The sequence below is a fragment of the Xiphias gladius genome, chromosome 3, assembly GCF_016859285.1.
Source record: "Xiphias gladius isolate SHS-SW01 ecotype Sanya breed wild chromosome 3, ASM1685928v1, whole genome shotgun sequence".
Classification (NCBI taxonomy): Eukaryota; Metazoa; Chordata; class Actinopteri; order Istiophoriformes; family Xiphiidae; genus Xiphias; species Xiphias gladius.
In genome coordinates, this window is record NC_053402.1 from 18,879,559 (window position 1) to 18,898,886 (window position 19,328).

The 19,328-nt window shown below is 43.0% G+C and overlaps 1 protein-coding gene across 1 annotated transcript in view; it reads left to right on the forward strand.

Moving 5' to 3' along the window:
• Positions 1 to 10,781: 10,781 nt before the first annotated feature.
• Positions 10,782 to 19,328, forward strand: part of si:ch211-278a6.1 (SRC kinase signaling inhibitor 1) — a 55,300-nt gene continuing 46,753 nt past the window's right edge. The window contains exon 1 of the mRNA XM_040122727.1: positions 10,782 to 10,820. Coding sequence (XP_039978661.1) covers positions 10,790 to 10,820 — 31 coding nt within the window. The 5' untranslated portion in view covers positions 10,782 to 10,789. The remainder of the gene's footprint in view (positions 10,821 to 19,328) is intronic.

The following is a 19,328-nucleotide window of genomic DNA, read 5'->3' on the forward strand; positions in this document are numbered from 1 at the left end:
TCTGAGGCAGAGAGGAAATGTAAGAGGAAGCGGAGTAGAGATGGCGAGGAAGAAAACAATTGGAGAGGGATAGATAGAAATGGAAAGATGCAGGACTGTGATAAGCGATGCTGTGTTTAAGAGCCGAGACGTAGCGAGCGAAAAAAAGGAAGGCAGCGGGATAGGAGGAAGGAGAAGGGGAGGTGGAGGGACAGTAGGGCGGGAGAGCTGAATAAACATTGGGATGATTGAATGTGATGGAGAGAGGCGGAGACAGGGCCTGTTTTCCAGATGCCTCGTTCTAAGATAAAGGGAAGGAATGAGCAGTGGTTCTCTCCAGGGAAATGTGGAGGAAGGAAGAAGGAGAAGCGGGGAATAGGAAGAGGGGGCAAACAGGGGGCAAGTAGAGTTCTCTGGTAACACAAGAGGCAAAGAGAACGATCAGGTCTTAAACAGCTGAAAAGAGACGGAATATATATGGTACCCTGTGTTCCATAGCCAATTATGGCCTTTAATGGCCAAATCATTTATTTGCTGATGGAGCATAATTGCACATCAGAGGGTTTGACTGGTGGTAACTGAGCAAATAAATCTCTGACGATTTACTACAATCACACAGGCACGCGCACAGACAGCCACACACAAACACAGTGGATCATTTAGTGCACACAAAAAAGAAGGGTATGTTATCCTATCTTCTTGTTGAATCACAATTCCCTCTCTACTGGAACATTAAGTAAATCTGCAGAGATGCTAATGCAATTACTGCATGCTTGCTCTGTACACAAATCAGAATAATTAAAAGGTCAAAGAGGACACAGTAAGCCATTAATATCTCATCTGTATGTATTTGTAGGTGCTAAATTGCTTGGTGGGTAGAGGGTTGTTTTTCAAAGGTAGAGGATACGCTGTTTTGTTTACTCGTTGTTTACTTGTCCTTGTGAGGCATAAGCTCACTGCATTAGCTTAGCAACACACTTTTTTCCCTCTGTCACTTATCCACACACACACACACACACACAGGCACAAACATAGACTGTGTGCATACCAACGCACATCTTCCACACAACACATATATGTGCACAGTCTGATATGCAGTAACTAGTTCAATGGATTGGTGTGTGTGTGTCTGCATGTGTCTGTGTATGTGAACTCTGTGGGGAGAAAACCTGCATGTGGAGCAGTTGTCAAGCCCTATGTGGCCATTGTTAACCTGGCACCGCTCAGCAGGTGTAGCTCTGCATAGGGTAAGATACCTGCCTGTGTCATCCCCTGCTCTCCAGTCTTCTGTGCAGTGAAAGTGGTGGTGGTGGTGGGGGGGGGGCTTTTTCTCACAATCACACACACTCAGGCTGCGGTTAGGCTGCAGCTAGTGACAGTTTTTTTTTTAATGACAGCCATTTTAAAATGTGCTTTCAAACCATATACGTACAGGAGCCAATGTGTGGCAATGTGAGCTCAGTCCAAACGGTAAATCAACATTTCTGCCACTTTTACAACACTTCGGTGTCGTGTACATTATGCTTTGCTGCTGGTGGGGTTGTTCAGGGGAGGGACAGTGAACTCTTAAAAATTAAACATCCACTCAAGGCTCATAATTATTCATGTCTGTCTTAAAACAATAATTAGGTGCCCAGATGAAGATTGAAACAGTTTTTGCTCATTGCAATTCTCCCTCCCTGTTCCTGCTGGTCATTAAAAGATCCCTTCCCGACACACTTCCACTGTAAGTATCGAGAATGGAAAGTTATGAGTGCACAAGTGGTCAAGTGGACGTCTTCAAAAGTCTTTTTGGCACAAAATTCCCATTTTTTTTCTTGTTCAAATTAATTATTCGAACCAAATTGTAACTGAAAACTAACCAATTAGCTAAGTAAGTTTTTTTAATACTTTTGTGTGATGAAAGTACTGAAACAGTGGAACATATCATTGCAACATTAATTTGACTATTTTGAGATTTCGCACCCATTTTCTGCATAATATTTGCCAGTTTGGAAAATTATGAAATGTTAAATTCAGGGCTGCCACCGATAAATATTTCCATTATCAATCAGCCAATCATTGTCTGTAATATATTTTAAAAAAAAGCTACTGAAAAATGCCTTATTTGCTTAAAAAAAATGACTGAATCAATCCTTTATTTTCATCAAAATAGTTGCAGATTTTGATTTCTCTCAACCCATTGATCTATTAATTGGATAATTGCCAAGAGTATGTAATATTAATTTCAACCACATTGCACAGCGTCGTGACCTGACAAAACACAGGCTGAGCATTAATTTTGAACCAATCTTTTTAACAACTCTCAGAGATTCGTTCCCTGCGATACTTTCTGTAGGGGGTCTTCACCTCGAGGGCTGCCTTGACCTCTCACTGCTTTTTTATGAAGCTGCCTCTCAGTTGCAGATCCGGACTGAATCTAACATGTTAATTAAACATCATCGCTATCTCAGAAGAGCAGAGAGTAAAGCCTTCGCCTTCATCCACTCCTGATTTTTAACCGTGGTTGTTGTTACGTGTGGTTTCTGAGCTTTTGAGTGTTCACATGGACCTAAGCCCCGGCCCACTGGTGTTAATTACTGAACGACTCCTCTCGGTTCCCCAGCCTGTGATTGGTTATCTTTATCTGAGCAAGGGAGCACCCTGGGGGCCGTGTGTGTGTGTGTGTGTGTGTGTGTGTGTGTGTGTGTACACACCACTTTGATGGAGCTCTTTTTATTACAGCGGGGTGTGATGCAGAGATTGACAGTCTTTACTATTCCTGTGGCCTGTGTGGAGTTATCTCTACCGGTATAGATTGCGGAGAACGAGGAAATGATGAAATTAAATTCAAAGACTCTTTCACAGGTTATGTCGAGAGAGTGAAGGAGGGAGGTGGGGAGGAAGAAGTGCAGGCAGATGGAGGAGAAGGGGGAGTAGGGGAGGGTGATAAGCGGAGGACAAGGGGAAGTAGGCAGGGAGCGGAGGTGTTGCCGGGGTGACAGGAGAGAAGGATGAAGTGGGACGTGCCGGTGAGGCGTCAGTAATCTGCTGCGCTGGCTAGTGGACAGTAGCTCGCGCACACGCGCACACGCAGTCCTGCTCAATCCGTGGCCTCTAGCACAAAACCAGTGTACAAAGGTCCACAGTCAGTGGCCGGCAGGAGATGGCGAGTCTGCAAGGTGTTTGTGGGACCAAATCCAGCCATGTTTTCTTCTGCATGCTTGGCACGACCACTCAGATCGGCATTATAAGGGAAATAGGCGGGGAGAGAGAGAGAGAGAGAGAGAGAGATAAGAGACAGCCAGGGACATACAATCAGACAGAGAGATAAGAGACAATGTTCAGAACTGGCAGCCTTGCTTCTCCCCTCTCTCGCTCTTTTGCTTTCTCTGTGTGTGTCTCTCTCTCTTTCTTCCCATACTCCTCCTCTCTCCCACCTCTTTCACAATCCTTTTGTCCCTCCCTGCCTTCTCGCTCTTTGATTTTTTTTTATTTTTTTTTTTGTAATTTATTTATTTTATTTATTTTTTACACAATATTCCGCCCAAGTCAGTGTCCCAGTGAGGTGGCGACGGCCGGGGATGAATGAGGAGATGGGTGGAGGGATGGATTGACCTAGAACCCCAAGAAAAGGGAGTGAGGGATAGAGGGCTAAAAGGAGCGCAGATGGAGAATGCTGGGAAACCGTCAGGTGGGCGCTTGGAGTTGTCCCCTCTACTCCTTTTGTGTCTCCCGGTCCCTTTCCTTTTTTTGTCTTGTTTTTTTTCCGTCTCCTGTCCCCCTCTCACTTTGTTTTAAGGCATCCTTTTTAGTTGGTGCTTTTGTTTGGATGCTTGGTGGTATTTAATCTTGATAACTTTCAGCACTGAGGAACTCTCCGGATGTGTGTGAGAGTGTCTTTGTGTATTTGTGCGACTGCAGTTGTTATGAGAGTCACGTAGCTCTGCTGTCTGCTTCTGCCTGCCTCCTGTATGTTCAAAGCCTGTGGAGCTCGGTGGCTCCTCCAGGACTCAAGCTGCAGCTGCCGCCGCTGCCTCATTGATGACAAGCTTTTTCACAAACTCTGTCATGGCTTCCCCTGCGCCCTTTGGGACTTTTTAAGTCATTTGTAGCCAGTCAGTTTTAGTTTTAGTTCATTTGATTTCTATTGTTGCTTCTTCTGCTGCCACACTGATAAATATTTGCATGGTTGCGAAAATGAAAATGTTTTTGTTGCTGTTGAAGCTGATTTGGATTTACTGTTTGGCTTCTCTGTGAGGGCTCCTGCTATCCCTTGTATATCGAGCATGTCTGTTTCCAAGGAGATGTCAGCATGCCAAAATAAGAGCCTTCAGTCAGTTAGTTTTGCCACTCCCTTTTCCAACTATCCCTGTCCCTCTGTTGTCTGCTTATATTTAGTGACAGTGTACGCTCTGTGGGAACTAGTTGGATGATGTTAGCAGAACAGCTGGGCCGGCTAGACTGGTTGTTCTTCATGATTATACAGCTCTAATGACTTCAGTGATGGGATGTGTGCGTCTGTGTATGGTGTGTGTGTGTGTGTGTGTGTGTGTGTGTGTGTGTGTGTGTGTGTCTGTGTTTGGGGGACCATGAAGCTCACAGAGTGATAAGGACATGACAAGCAACAGGGATTTTTCTCTCTAGATATTCCTTCAGGATAACCTAGGATGGAGAGGATTGTGGTGAGATGCTAACCCACCGCCTTCACACTCCGACCCAGCAATATGACATCAATGAGTGCGTGTATGGGTGTTTTTGTGTGTGTGCCTGTGTGTTAGAGTTCTCATTAGCCCACAGAGATTTGAGTCAATAGAGGCCGAAACCTCTCCTCCGCTCTTTCGTCTTTCCCTTCACAGCACACTGAATCGCAAATTAGGATGTGCACGTATGTGTGTGTGTGTATGTATCGTGTATGTATATATTTCAAATGTGCATGTGTTGGCGTGTATAAAGCCTGTGCAGTGATCCCTGATTTACTGCTTGGCCTCCTCTTGCTCTTGTATAGTTGCTTCTTGAGAAGAATCTTTTTCCCTGTTAATTAGTCAAGTGAACCTCGAGAGTTTAAACCATTATTTATTCATCATGCCCTCAGTTCGATCTCATCACTGAATAGGGAGTTGCTGTGTGTGTGTGTGTGTGTGTGTGTGTGTGTGTGTGTGTGTGTGTGTGTGTGTGTGTGTGTGTGCGCGCGCACGCTTGTGTGCATTTACGATCAATGCCAGGAGGATGCAGGGTTCACAAATAAGAGCATCTAACACACACACACTCTCAGGTGTACAAGTTTGGCAAAGCAGCAGCTGCAGAGATTAAAACAAGGCGAACTCTCCCTGCATAAGTGACTTTGCTCATCCACTTCTTCTAAACACACCTACGCTGTTGTCTTCATAGATTGAGTCTAAAGGATTCAAGACGGCTAGAGAACAGGCAGTGGGAGATCAAAAGTGAGCAACTGACATTTGTGTTTGTGCTGGGATTTCTTACATCTGTGGAGTAGGTGCATGTACAGTATGGGATGTGATGGATCATAGACAATATGTAGGTGTGTGTGACGGAGGAACTTTACGATTACTTTCCCACCCTCTTTGGAATACAATGTTGTATAGTCTGTGAAATATCAGAAAATAGTAGAAAATGCTAGTGCTGTACCTGAACCGGGATATTCAGAGTCAACTCTTAGAGTGAGTGGTAATTCCTCATGTTGACTGTGTCATCAACTATGACATTCCCAATATTATTTTCTTCAATACATCGTACTTGTAATTATGTATGTTATTGTAACAATTGCATCAAACAGAAAAACAGCAAATCCTCACATTGGAGAAGCTGTTAACATTGAATGTCTGGCATTTTTCCTCGTTCAATGACTTGAACAATTTATCAGTATCTGTCGATCAACTAATCATCTGATCGCCTTATCCTTGCAGCACTAAACTTGTCAATACATGCTGTACAAATAACCGTTAATGCTATACAGATCCTAAATGACTGCGTACCGAACCGAAGTGTAAACCGTTATACTGTATGTGTGGTGACAAGGGTTCACTTTAAAAGATGCAGCTTTGCTTCGCCTCGCTTTCCTCCAGCCACGGGTTGAACCTTGAAACTCGGGATCTGCCCTGTTTGTGCTTGTCACAACCATGGAGTAGAGAAGCGAGATGTGCGGGTGAAATCGGTTGTGAAGAGAGAGGAAGGGGAGGAGATGATGAAGGGCTGTGGTAGTATTTCTGAAAGTTCCATCTTACCCCCACAGTGATGTGTCCTTTTCAAATATTTTCTTTTTCCTGTGCAGTCGCGGTTACACGACACAAAAAGTCAACCTCTGGCATTGACTCTCTGTGGCAATGTGTTCTCTGAAGTGTTTAGGTTATACTTAGAATCTATCAGAAATGGCAGTTTTCTTGAAAAATAGTTTTACCTCTGCTGCCACACTTGGAAATGCTCTAATACATGATGTTCTTACTCATGGATGCACTTAGTTACAGGCTAACTTGACTGAAGCTGGTAATGACTCGGTGTCTTGCTCAAGGACACAACGCAGTTTAAATGTTTGCCAAGAGTGGGGCCTGAGCTCTGTAGTTGAAGGACTGGCTTTTAACTCACTATTCAATTCTCCTGTCCAAGAAAACTTTGTCTCAATGAACCCACACAAGACTTTATTTGCAATAAGCTGCTGGACATTAGAGTCTCAGATGTGTCAAAGGCAGACCAAACTAAAGCAGGAATTATGAGAATTTAGATTATTTGTTTGGCAGAAACCATTGCTTCAGAAAGTAATGCATTATGATAGCCTCAGTAATGAAAATTATGTACTTTCATCCTCAAAATTAAAGCATACACACAAATCCCCAAATGTTTTCAAATTGATAACATACTGCGTTCTCCGGACTCAAAAAATACAGTATTTTGATACAAAAAATGGAAAAAGAACCTTTTCTACTTTTAAAATTGTTTTTGTTTTATATTTTTATAATCTCAATCACGTTTTTCATCCTCAGTCTTCACTAATATTGCTCACAACCAGCTATTTGTTAATTAGCTGTTTGTGACCATCAGAGAGATTAAATAAAATATGCTGCTGTCGGTCAGCAGGATGTTTTCTCCCATGGGTCCCTTCAGCGCCGATTATGCAGGGTGAAAGTGACCAAAACTGCTCAATGAATGAGCTGCCTGTCAGTCCATAGCTTTCATGTTTACTGTTCCTGGTTCGTTTGTCAGCCTGAACATGAAACAGACCATCAACAGGTCATCTTGGACCATGTGAACTGAAATACAGGTGTGAAAGTGACCTTTACTGTACATTACTTTATAAAACCAAATGTATTCTGTTTATACAATTTATTGCTTAAACCTGCAACAACTGCATTTTTTTTTTTTTTTTTTTTGGCCACATGGGATCAGTGGAAACAAGTATATTGACATATAATCCACGTGATATAAGTAAGTCCAGTATTTACTGCCTTGTAACTCTGTTGTGGTCTCTGCCAACTCCTGAGGGAAATATGTGGAACTTTAGCTGCTAAATGCTCCGCTATGTTCACCAGCTTGTCTGCGGATTGGCGCTGAGCAGGTAGTGTAAAATGGATTTTTTTAGAGCTTTGTTGGTTGAATAGTTGCTGCGGCCAAACACAATGCTATGAGGGCAATGAGAGTGAACCAAAACAGTAAAGTTATGGGCCGGACAACTAAACGATGAGCTGAAACTCACCATGAAGCTCTGTAAAGGTGAGGGGGGCTGCAGATTCAGGGGATAATTCTCTGTAGGTTCATCGCTGCGATCGACCTCTTTCACATTGTTTTCACATTGTTTTCACATTATCATTTGACACACTATATAAAAATGTTATTTTTATGTAGGCATGTCTATATGGATCATGTCTCTTAGCAGGGGAAGTCAGATATCACTAGACAAAGTGGCAGTGATGAGCGAGGGCACCAGACAGAATCATTAAACCAGTCATTAGTAATGATCAGTCAGTTTAAAGCAGCTTGAGTTAAGCTATTTGCACATGGCTTCAGGTCATGATTGAGCCGTAGCTCTGAGCCTCCTTCATTCATTCCCTGGGCTCATCAACAGCTTTGTGTCCCAATGATCTACAGCATAGTGGGGCCAAAGGGCCTTGCTGAGGTTAGCTGGGGGGGGTCACCTCGGAGACGTCGGTTGTTGGAGGATCCGTGCTGATGCTTAGGGAGGACTTGATTTTTGGAGCTTGAAATAGCCTGTGTGTGCGTGGCGGGAGGTGGTGGTAGGGGGTGACATCAGGGCAAAGCTGTAGCTAGAGGCGCCATCTACAGATAGAAAAAGTGGAGCATTTGTACACATCTGCTCCATCTTGCCAGAGGGTGAGAGGAACAGTGGGTCGGACCTGAATATAACCAGATGTCAGCTGGAGATGAGAGTGGTCAGAGTTTTTTTTTTTTGCGAATTAAAGGCAGTGAGAGTGTTGCATTTTTTAGGGAGTGTAAGGGAAAAGATGCAAATAAGAGCAGAACGAGCCTGCGAGAGACAAAGAAGTTGGAGAACATGCCGTGAGTGACTGACAAGCTATTAAGTGGGAACTGGAAATATCACGAAAGGGTCTACTGAAGCATGAAGAGCTATACAGTTAGAGCTCAGAGGGAAAGTGAAAAGGCGGCCAAAAAGAAGCAGAGAGGGTAAGAGAGAATGGGGGGAGGGTCTGCTTTTGAAATCTTAAAAACAGCCATGTTAAAGGACAAATGGCTTCTACAGCATCCATCAAATCAAGGTCATTTTTTGCGTATGTGCCAGTTGGATATGAGCAAGAGTGAGGACAGAGTCAAACTGGCTGAGAGAGACAGTAGATCTTTAGGGCTGCTGACTGATTAAAATAGTGAGCTTGTTTTTGGGAGATCCGTCTGTTTGTCTCTCCGCCCGTCTTCCAGGAGCTCACTGGTGAGATTGATGTCCTGCCGTCAAGTCCTAGACTCCCTCCTGTCAAACACACACCAAAGCCTATTTATAACCAGATACCCACTCACAAACACTAATGATTCTCTGGGTGACAAATGGATTTGGAGGACACCTTGCTTCCTTTTCTCTACACCCTCCTCTCCCATCGCTCATCCAGCCCTTAGCCCAAAAGCCCTCTTCTTTTTTTTTTTTTTAATTTTTTGTTTGCTTCCCTATTCCCTCTTCCTCCAACTTTCACTGGGTTTTCAACACCTTACACCAGAATAAACCATCAATTTGTCCCCTCTTCACCAACCTCTTTCTGCCAGCCTCTCGTCTCCCATTTTGTCTGTGGCTTTCAAAGTTTCATCCACATCTATACTTAGCTTCTCTCTCTCTCTCTCTCTCTCTGTAGCTGCCTTTGTCTCTCAGTGTCCCTCTCTGTCAGTCTCCATCTCTTTCAGCCTCTCAGCTAGTTGTGAGTCAATGCTAGTGCTAACTGGATTAGCCATGGGCTGCTCTGCCAAGTGCTCTGGGGCGCTGGGGCAGAACACTTAACAATTGTCAGATTTCAGTTTCATTCAGCCAGCAGGTGGCAAGAACAAAAGGGTGGAACAATCACTAAAATAGAGACATGTCTTGATATCTCTATTTATATTAAACAGTGTTGTATTCCCACTTTTTTACTGAGCTAGGTCCCCACAGGATTCCTGCTTTAGTTACAAAGGCGTGAAAGCCAGTCCATGCATGTGTGTCCGGAGAGGCAGCTTTCCCGTGGGTGTGATTGGCAGCATGAGGCCTGAAGACTGAAGGAAAACATCTAATCAGATAGCCCTTAGGATTCATCATGAATGTCACTTCAACTTTGTAAAATGTTACTCGGTGCTCTGATTATCGCGGACTGGGAAATGTTAGCATGTCTGCATCAATGCCCCGCAGCTACTGATCTCCTTGTACAACACAGTATGTGACTAAAAATATACTTGTAGGAGCATTGTAGGGGATAATCTTGATTATCGCATTCAGAGGTGCTGTTTTTATTAATTATGAAATCAAAAAGTCTATATTGATCAAATCTTCCCTGATGTTTGAATGCGTCTAATGTGTCTCCTGTAAAGTCAAATCAGTGAAGGGAGTGGCAGAGCTTGTGTTGAATGTTTTGCTGATTCCCTGACAACATTACTAAAATAAAAAACAAAGCAAAGTTGCCAGAAGATACATCTGAACTTCTCTCTTTTTTAGTTTGATTGATTTTGAACGCTGCAGTTAGAGAAATGTTTTGATGTGGCGGCAGAAACATTTACTAATCCTCGTCCTGCTGCAGTAAGCCATTTGGGAGTGAGCCGAGACTGGAGGTTAGTCTGGAAGGGGACAGAAAACTTTGCTGCTCTTTCTCTTTTTACCAACTAAAACCGCATTTTATAGCAAAAACCTCTTTACATGTATAGGTTTCATTTTCAGCTCAGCACATTCATTTCCATTTAACTGGTCCAAGCCTGACCCCGAGGTTTGTATCTCTCGTCTGTGGGAGGAACAGAGTGTACGCCTATTTGGTTGTTGTTTATAACACCAGGCTTGTCAGGGGGTTGTCTTTGTTGTTTTTGTTGTTGTAGTGGGTGCTGTGTTGTGTTGGCAGTGACAGCTTGTTAACGTCTAACTTGTCATCTCCTCCTCCTCTTTTGTGCCAACTGGCTGCTCTTCTCCGCTCACCTACAGTACATCACCACAGAAACCCACGCATCCATCTGTACGGCGGCCCCGCCCCTTCATCCCTCTGCACTCCAACCCAAAGGGGATGCTCAAAACACACGCAGCACCGGTTGGAGACATGAGATAGAGACGGGAAGACGCATGACAGGGAGGAGGAGGAAATGAACGCAGTGTTGCTTTAGGGAGCCGGAGAATGAGATGGCGCCCTTAATGCATGTGCACAAAGATCAGTGGGCGTGTGGTGAGTGAGTGGAAAAACCTTCATCCAAACATAGACACAGGCGTGATGCGGCATACATTACTGCACGGCCATTAGTGAAAGAGAGCCAATCAATGATACACGCAAGACGAGGAAATGACTGATTGGCCGGTTGTGCAAATGAAACTTACTTCTTTGAGTAAACTAGGGTCAAGGTTACACAGTAGAGCAGTACTTAAAAGGCTTTTCCACAGCACAAGGATAGGGGATAATGGTGCAGAAGGCAGAAAATGCAACATGCCATTATCAAAGCACAATTCTCTAAGTGAAACCAAATAAAGCAATTAGCGACTAGAATGGCACTCGGTAGAGCACATACCTCCACCAAGGCCAAATATTGACGAAAGTGTCGGAAAATGCCCTATCTGGCAAAGTTAAGGAAAGTGATTAAAAATTCCTGGCTCTGCCCCAAAATTTAATGGGTCCTTCCCTGGCCCATGCCACATCTCTCCGCCAGGTTTAGTACAAATCGGTTCAGTACTTTTTGCATAATCCTGCTGACAAATTAGCAAAGAGACAAACAAACAGACACGGGTGAAAACATAACCTCTCTGGCGGTGGTACGTATTTATCATGGGAAATGCCCTCCAGATGCCCTCTAAACAATTTACTCTGCTGCTGTGTGAATCCTTGCTGCAACAAAACACTTCAAACTTGAAATAGTTGCGGACAGAAAATAGCCTCTGGCTGTTTTTCAGCTACTCAGGAAAGAAATGCAGACATGTAAAAACTGCAGTGTCCACAACACTTTGTGTTATTACAATATTCTGAAAAATGTATTTATTTTGGCATTCACACAGAAGTGTCTGGCCCCCATGGACTCATAAGACACGAAAATTTACTGTTGCAGTACTGAGACATTTGCCAGTTATGAACATAAACTTGATGTAACTTAAACTGCATTATTACATAAAGCCTGTAAAAGATTTGAGCTGAAAGGAAGGGAACCTTTGCTGTGTCAATCATCCATCCTGAAGAACTAAGCAAAATGAAGGACATTTTACTACAAATTGTGGCCTTTAAAACGTAAAAAAAAGAAATGGACATAATCTTTAATATCACCTAGATGACATAAACAAAATATTTTCTCTACAGGGAGACCAGTAAAACTGCCTGTTTCTATAGGTAATGGAAGTGTACTAATGTAACTGTGCACTTGGAGATCTTTGACTTTTAAGTAATTTTTCTTCTTCACATAAGGCTCTACTCTTAATTTACATTTTTTTTTATTTTTAATTTTTTTATCAGACACTATGTTCATAATTTGGGGTTCGTACCGAACATCAACAGACCGCCTTTCTGTATACAGCAATCTGCTGTGAATATTACACTGTGATCAGTATTGAAAAATAAAAGATAAATCAGTCATACAACGTAAAGATTTCACCTCACCAATCCCGGGATGTCTATGCAAAATGTTCCAGTTAAAGATCTTTCTCGTGAGCTGCGAGAGGTTTCAGGTCTCTTCCAAAGTCGAATCATCTCACATTTATGTCCGACCTTTGGAGATTCCCATCAATTATCCCCAATAATGACCAGAACTGAAGTAGGATTATGAACTCCCAAGTTTATTCATATAATGTTCAACAAGCATAAACAAAAAAATCTTCATAACATACATTAATGAATCTTTTCATGCACCGTATTTCTCACAGTGAATGTAGTATAACAACAACGACTACAGTGTCATTTCTGTTTTCAGTGGCTGGCAGTCTGACTCTACAGAGGGTCACATTCTGAGGTAAAAGGCAAAGTTCGTTTTCTCAGGTAGCGGCATTTTCTTGCCCCCTTCTCGGTGACAGAGACAAATAGGCAGGCAGCAGAGGATGACGGGAGATGTGAGACAGCAGGTGGGGCTGCTGTTTTTTCCAGAGTTTCCCCGCATCCCATTTTGTGATATCCTCTGGGGAATGGTGAGACAAGCAATTACTCTGACACCCCACTAGGGACTGCTGTGTGCCGCTCATCTCCCCATGTGTTCCTGGATCACAACAGTCGTGACATAACCCTCCCAAACGGGCTGGGATGTTCAGTATGGGGTTTCATCTCTGATCTGTGCCACAGATTTCGCTTTACTGCGAATAAAGACGGCGTCTGTGTATTTGTGACACTGTTTCAACGTGTACTTTCTGATCTAGCTGTCCTCTTAGATCAGTGTTTTTCTGATCTCACAAAAGAAAAATAATTTTCAAAACATGAGTTTAATTTTGATTCTATAACTTCCACGGCCTTCTACATTAAAAGCCATTTCCTGCAAGGCAGCTGTAGGAAAATCCACCACCTAACTCCTTTCCCTCTGATTCTCCATTTGTCTTTCCTCTGATGCCAGTTGACAGAGAGCAGTTTGTACTGAGGCACATGACTATCAGCATCATAACACGGATCTGAGCCGCGTTGACTCGACAACTTGTAATCTCTGCTGCCCTGCTTGTGCCACATCTGTCACTGGCTGTGTCGCTCACCGACACGCTTGTGCAACCTTTACCTGTGTGCTTGTTGAACAAATGGTGTGTGTGTGTGTATGTGCATGGTTGGTGGGGTAGCTTACTGCAGCTTGTGAAACAGCTGGCCTGTTGCCTAGGCGACCGATCTGGCAGTGACAGCCACTGTCATACGCATCTCGGCTAATGACTGGCTGTTTTGCTTGATCCCCTTTATTTCTTTTTCACTTTCTTGGAGGTAATTTTTTCGCCTCTTGTTCTTTTAATTAAAGAAAGTTCTGGCAGTCGCATTCCAATTAAACTGTCGGGGTAATTCCCATCGAAGAAGAACATTGCTCGTGATTTGAAGAAAATTGGCACTTCTGTGACTGCGCGTGTCTCCCCCTCCAGGTAGCACAAGAGAGGCTGTATGAACCCAGCTTGTTTTTCCGAGGGAAAAAAAGCTGTTCCAAAGGAGCGGTGTAGCGTCAATATTTTGCTTCTAGCAGTTTGGGCTTGAACTGAGGCTATTAAAGCCACTAGTTGTCTTCGTATCATCCCAGTATGTGCCCTTCAGTTTAACCTTTGCCACTCTCACTGAGGTCTTCGTCTTTGTCTGCGTTTCCAGGGTCTCAGCCGGTGGTGCATAGTTTTAAGGGCTAATCACCTGGCGCCCAGCTACCTCTGCAGCCCAGCCTTCCCATCACACCGGTCACCAACAAACCCACCACTCTGTAGATCAATAGCCTCTCTGCACGCCTATTAGTCAGCTACCTCTGCAGCTATCACCAGCTATTGTACTTTTGGGTGTTTTAAATGTCCAGTATCAAGGTTAGTGCATTGATTTTTAATATCACACCATAAACACTGACACTTGTGAATGTTATAAACCCCTTTAAATGATAATGTTGCTGAGTGAAATGAAGCCAAATTCGGTGCCAGGCATGTTTTTGTCTCAGCAACAGATGAATTCTAAACTGATTTCTCGGAGTTTCACTTCTCACAGTTGCTTTTGTTTGGCTTGTGGAGCTGAATACTTCCTCTCTTTAACATTCCCCTTGTCTTTCGGTGCCTCTCTACCGCTCCTGCCTACATCTGTTCCGGTAAACAATTTAATCAGCTGATGTAATTGATGAATAAATTTCACTAGGTAATGTAATTGACCACTTTGATTGATAACCCATAGCCAAAGCCAAACTAATCTGACAACTGATGTGTTCCTGTGGGAGAGTACTTGTTAAGTTAGCCTGTTGGCTCTGTCTGGAACAAGAACGGCAGCATGCTAATACTACAAGAGGCTTGGCAGCAAGTCTGCTGGGAGTGCAGGCAACAAACTACATATGAGAGCCAGCTCGGTAATCCTGCCCTGTAAAAGAAGCAACCTTAACACTGCTGCTCCACTAGCAGTTGAGATCCTCTTAATTAACCAGCAGCGATGACAAGATTTACTGCAAATTACACATCATTACACGATCACTGGGAAACCTCAGGCTCCCAATCTAACCAGCACAACTCGGGTGTTGGCTTTCACTTTACTGAAATGATATTAGAACAATAATAATCTTGTTAAGGGCATTATTTTGCTACTTATTTCTTCTGGAGCACTGTGTTTTTTACTTTGCCAGTGGAACTGGCAAGTCAGTAGGGTTAATTCAATAAATAACAGCCAAATTTGAACGAGCTCTTTGGTGTTGGCAGTCAGCCTGTAAACATTAAGTGAGAATTGTCATTATTGTTTGGCCTGGTGGATTGACAACCTCATAGTTCAGTTGTTATTCGAGGAGGGAGGAATTGGACGTACAAAGTGTTTTCGCTGTAGCAGGACCGTATCATAACAGTTTGTTTTGTTTGTGCCATTTCAAACCTTCAGTGTGTTTTCTTTTTTAACAGCTCTTCATATAATTTATTTTATCCATTATCCACCCTGTCCAAATGTAGCAGCAAAATAAGAATATTTTTTTTCCTCCCACTTGAGAGAAAACACTTAACTCTTCTATCCTGTGCACAAGTCTTGATTTTTTTTTATTTTTCATGCTTCTCATTATTTACCTGTCGGTTTTTCCCACGGGAGAATTTTAAGAGATTTAGAACTTGAAAGTCAGTTCCTGCAACATCTTTAAAAAGCCACCGTAGCTCCTCACGCTCCTGCATCCAGCTTGGAAGTTTTGACAACGCTGGTTACCCATCGACGGGCTCGACAACATGCCTGCAGAAGGATGTTGTGTAATCAGCCTGATGCTGTCAGCACGTTGGCCTCTGGAGGAGCGAAACAGAGAGAGGCTACGACCTGTCCAGAGCAAGCTTAATGAAGCTGCTGTCGGTGATGTTCAGTAACAAGAAATTCTGTCATACTGTACTTAACTATATTTCCAGAAATGTGTACTTTGCTTATTGCTTGTTTGGAATAACTTTTACTTTTGTTTCATTAAGTTTTTAATGTAAAACAGATATTTTTAATACATTAATATTTGGCAGACAACCTAAAAATGTGGGCCCATTGGTTCCACTTTGTAAACGATTGATTGGTCTTGATTTAGTTGGCTGCCAATATTACCAGCAAGATGCATTTGCTCAAGATCTAAAAAACATGTAGTTGACATGACTCCCTCATAAAAGAATTACAAAGTTGATTTTTTTTTTTTAACAATTTGAAATCAGCATTTTCTACATCCAGGTTTACTTGTTAGCAGTCTCCTTCCCTGCATTTGTTATTGTCCTTGTTCTTGAGCAATTTTACCACCCGTAGATGCAAGTGCATGCAAGTGCATGCTTGCATAGGACCAAAAAAAAAACCAACTCCTAAAAACATTGCTCCATAGTGCTACTAGTGGCCAAAAACACCATGTAGTCCTTTAAAGCTACGTTGATGTATGTGTTTTTTTTTGCCTCTTGGGGATAGAATAACCCTAAAAAAAGCTCGCAGAAAGACAACCCTGACATTATGCCTAATGTGTAACCAACCTATTGCATATTTTCGACTCCAAGTGGTAGGAAGAAACATCAACGTTTAGACCGAAGCGTTATAGTACATTTTTGGTCCATAAACAACATGGCTAACAAGCTCTGTGGAGCTGCAGGGTCGGGTGGTAATTCATTGTGGGTTCATCAGTGGGCAACCCCTTTCATATTAGGTATGATTATTTGATGCATTGTTAATATAAAATGTACAGATTAGTGGAGCTTTAAGTATGCATTTTAACAACCTCTTATACTATTCTTCTATAAGAATATAAGGCCAGACAGACAGACAGACAGGAACACATGCCTACTGTACAAACACACAAAACAGAAGCGCCGCTGTGAAAAGATTTGTAACTGCTTTACCGCCTTCTTCCTCTGGTGTTGCCCCCGCCTCCGTAATAACCCTGCTCATCTCATGAATATGCAGACGCTCTGTGTATCAGCTCAGATAGAGAAGGCTTCTTAAATCTTCCTTTTATGTCGCCAGATTTTCGTTGCTGCTTAAGCTGCTCGACCAAATTTCACCCCATCAGTCATGTTTCAGTTAGTGAGTGCTTTGCAGCATTTTATGCATCGACATGCGTCCGGGTGTCCGTGTGGCTGTGTGTGTGCGCGTGGGACAGATAATGGCCTATCAGACCTGAGAGATTTAGTATGGAGTCCTTGGCAGCTATCACGGGGGTATCTCTATTGTCAGTGACCTCCACCTGAGTGTTTTTTCTGACTGCCTTTTATTTCTCAGTTACTGCGGCCCCCCCTGTCTGTCAGGTGAGGGAAGTGCAGTACAGTGGTGAGAGTGCCTTTAATGTCTACACGTTTACTCTCAAGTGGCGGTGCTCATCGCGCGGTTCAAGTGTGTTGTGAGGGAGATTTATGTGGTGATGTGTGAGCGAGATTAAAGGACAGCTGGCAGTTTCTGATTGAACAAGTGTTTCCGTCCACTTGCCGCAGCCACAATTGGCCCGTTTGCATGATAAAGAGTCATGTTCAACCTCTCAGGACCTCCTATCTCTCACCGTTTCAGCAACCACATTACCTTGTTTGCTCAAAAATAATTTCATTAGTTTTCATCTGCTGAACTATTCTAAATGTTATTCAGTGTGTCATTTATTGGTCCGCTCTACATGGACGTACCTACTGTAAATGGAAAACAAATATTTGTATTTATTGAATTGGATATTTATATGTGTTGATAATTCAAAATACAGCACTGATAATTACAGAATTGTTTCAAATAAAGACACACGCCTTACAGAAAGTCTTTATTTATAAAACATAGTCCATGGTTGTGAGAGTTCAGTGCGTTCATTTTGAGTACAAGAAAAGCCATTTGGATGGTACAATAGGTGATGCTGTTCCCTAGCTCCAAAATCGGTCTTTTATGCTTTGTTTTGTTGCTGCTTTCTTCACTCAGCTCACCAGCTCAGCAGTGCGCTGCATCGTGCTGCTCTGGTGAATCCACTGAGATTAGCTTGAAGGCACACTGGGCTGTTCTCTCATATTGAAGTAATACCTCCATCTCCAACAACTAGAGGATGAATTTAACATGTTCAGATAGATGTTTGTGTGTTTGATGTCCTCCTTTGTGGCTGCAGATTGTTGTGTGTGTGTGTGTGTGTGTGTGTGTGTGTGTGTGTGTGTGTGTGTGTGTGTGTGTGTGTGTGTGTGTGTGTGTGTGTGTGTGTGTGTGTGTGTGTGTGTGTGTTTAAACCGTGAATATTTTGGAGGATATGAAAATGCATTAAGTCCGGTTTAGGTTTACAGTGTTTACAGTGAGATAAATAAATGTAGCATCTCATCTATCAAACCAAGTTAGGTTTGCACAGTTACCTTCCTGTTGCTCTTCGTTCTTGCCTCATTTCACTCTGCACACAGGTGGTCCGCAGTGGTTACACTAATACTGCAGACTAAAGGACAATATGTAAAGTGAGATGGCCCCTAAGTTGGAGGACCTGAATTTGAGTCTTTTTTTTTCCTCTTGTTTTTTTTCAGCAAAAACCTGCCTTGACACCGGTAACTTACAAGCACCAGAGGCTTTTCTGTAACCGACAATGTACTCTGATGTGCATGTGGACAGGGTCAGGCAGGAAGAGACATTTCCAGCAGTGATCAATAAGGTATCAGATTAACAATTATAATAATAATGGACAGTCATTTAGCTTCTACATCCGAAATCGTTTAAAAGAAATAATTGAGTGGTCATCACATTTCTACACCGCCTTTTAGTGTGTGCCACACTCTGTAGGAATGCGAATTGGCATTGTGTCCATGTGGCAGTGGGCCAAGCTTATTACATTGCGCTGGTAGGGGTTGTATTGTCAGCAACAGTTATGGTGACTCAGGCCTGCAGTCCACTGTCTCTGTCATTCATACTCCGTGTGTAATGACCCCACTTATTTTTTATGGGCTATGATATTAAAAACATTTGGACCAATGGTTAGAACAGGGATATTGAATGAGAAGGTGGCTAAACTGAGAACACTGAAACCTCCTTTTGATCCCTAATCCATCATAAGGAAAATCACGTCTGCTTTTATTTTTGTCATAGTTTGGTCCTTCTTTTTTTTGTGAGGTAAGAGAGTGCAGACTTCAGATGAAACTATACAACTGCGCAACAATGCTGGCCGTGATGGATTACCTTTCTCAAACAACATTCGAGCCTCTGCAAATTGCTTTACACTACATGATGACTTGAAATGTCAGCAATAATTTTGAAGCATTTGTGATTTGTTGTAAATAATCGTGCGGGACAAAACACTGGTATGGTGCTTTAAACAGTGGCAAAAACAAGTGAAAGTTAATTTATGCTGCACTGCATCCCCCTCCATGCAGTGCTGTCTAGGTCTTTGACTGGGGCATCTTCCACCTGTGACTGCCAGTCAGTGTTGCACCCAATGGAGATCCGAGGTCAAGGCCCCGCTGTCAGAGGAGGTGCAACTCTCCGAGTGGCTCTGTATGCAGGCAGGCGTGGAGCCTCCATGCTATCCAAACATCCCATTTTCCATCCGCCATCTCTTAAACTCTATTACCTCCACCTGTCTCCCTCCTCCGCTAGCATCTCACTCAAGGTAGCATCTGCCTCCCCGGTGAGATAAACTGAGCAGCACTG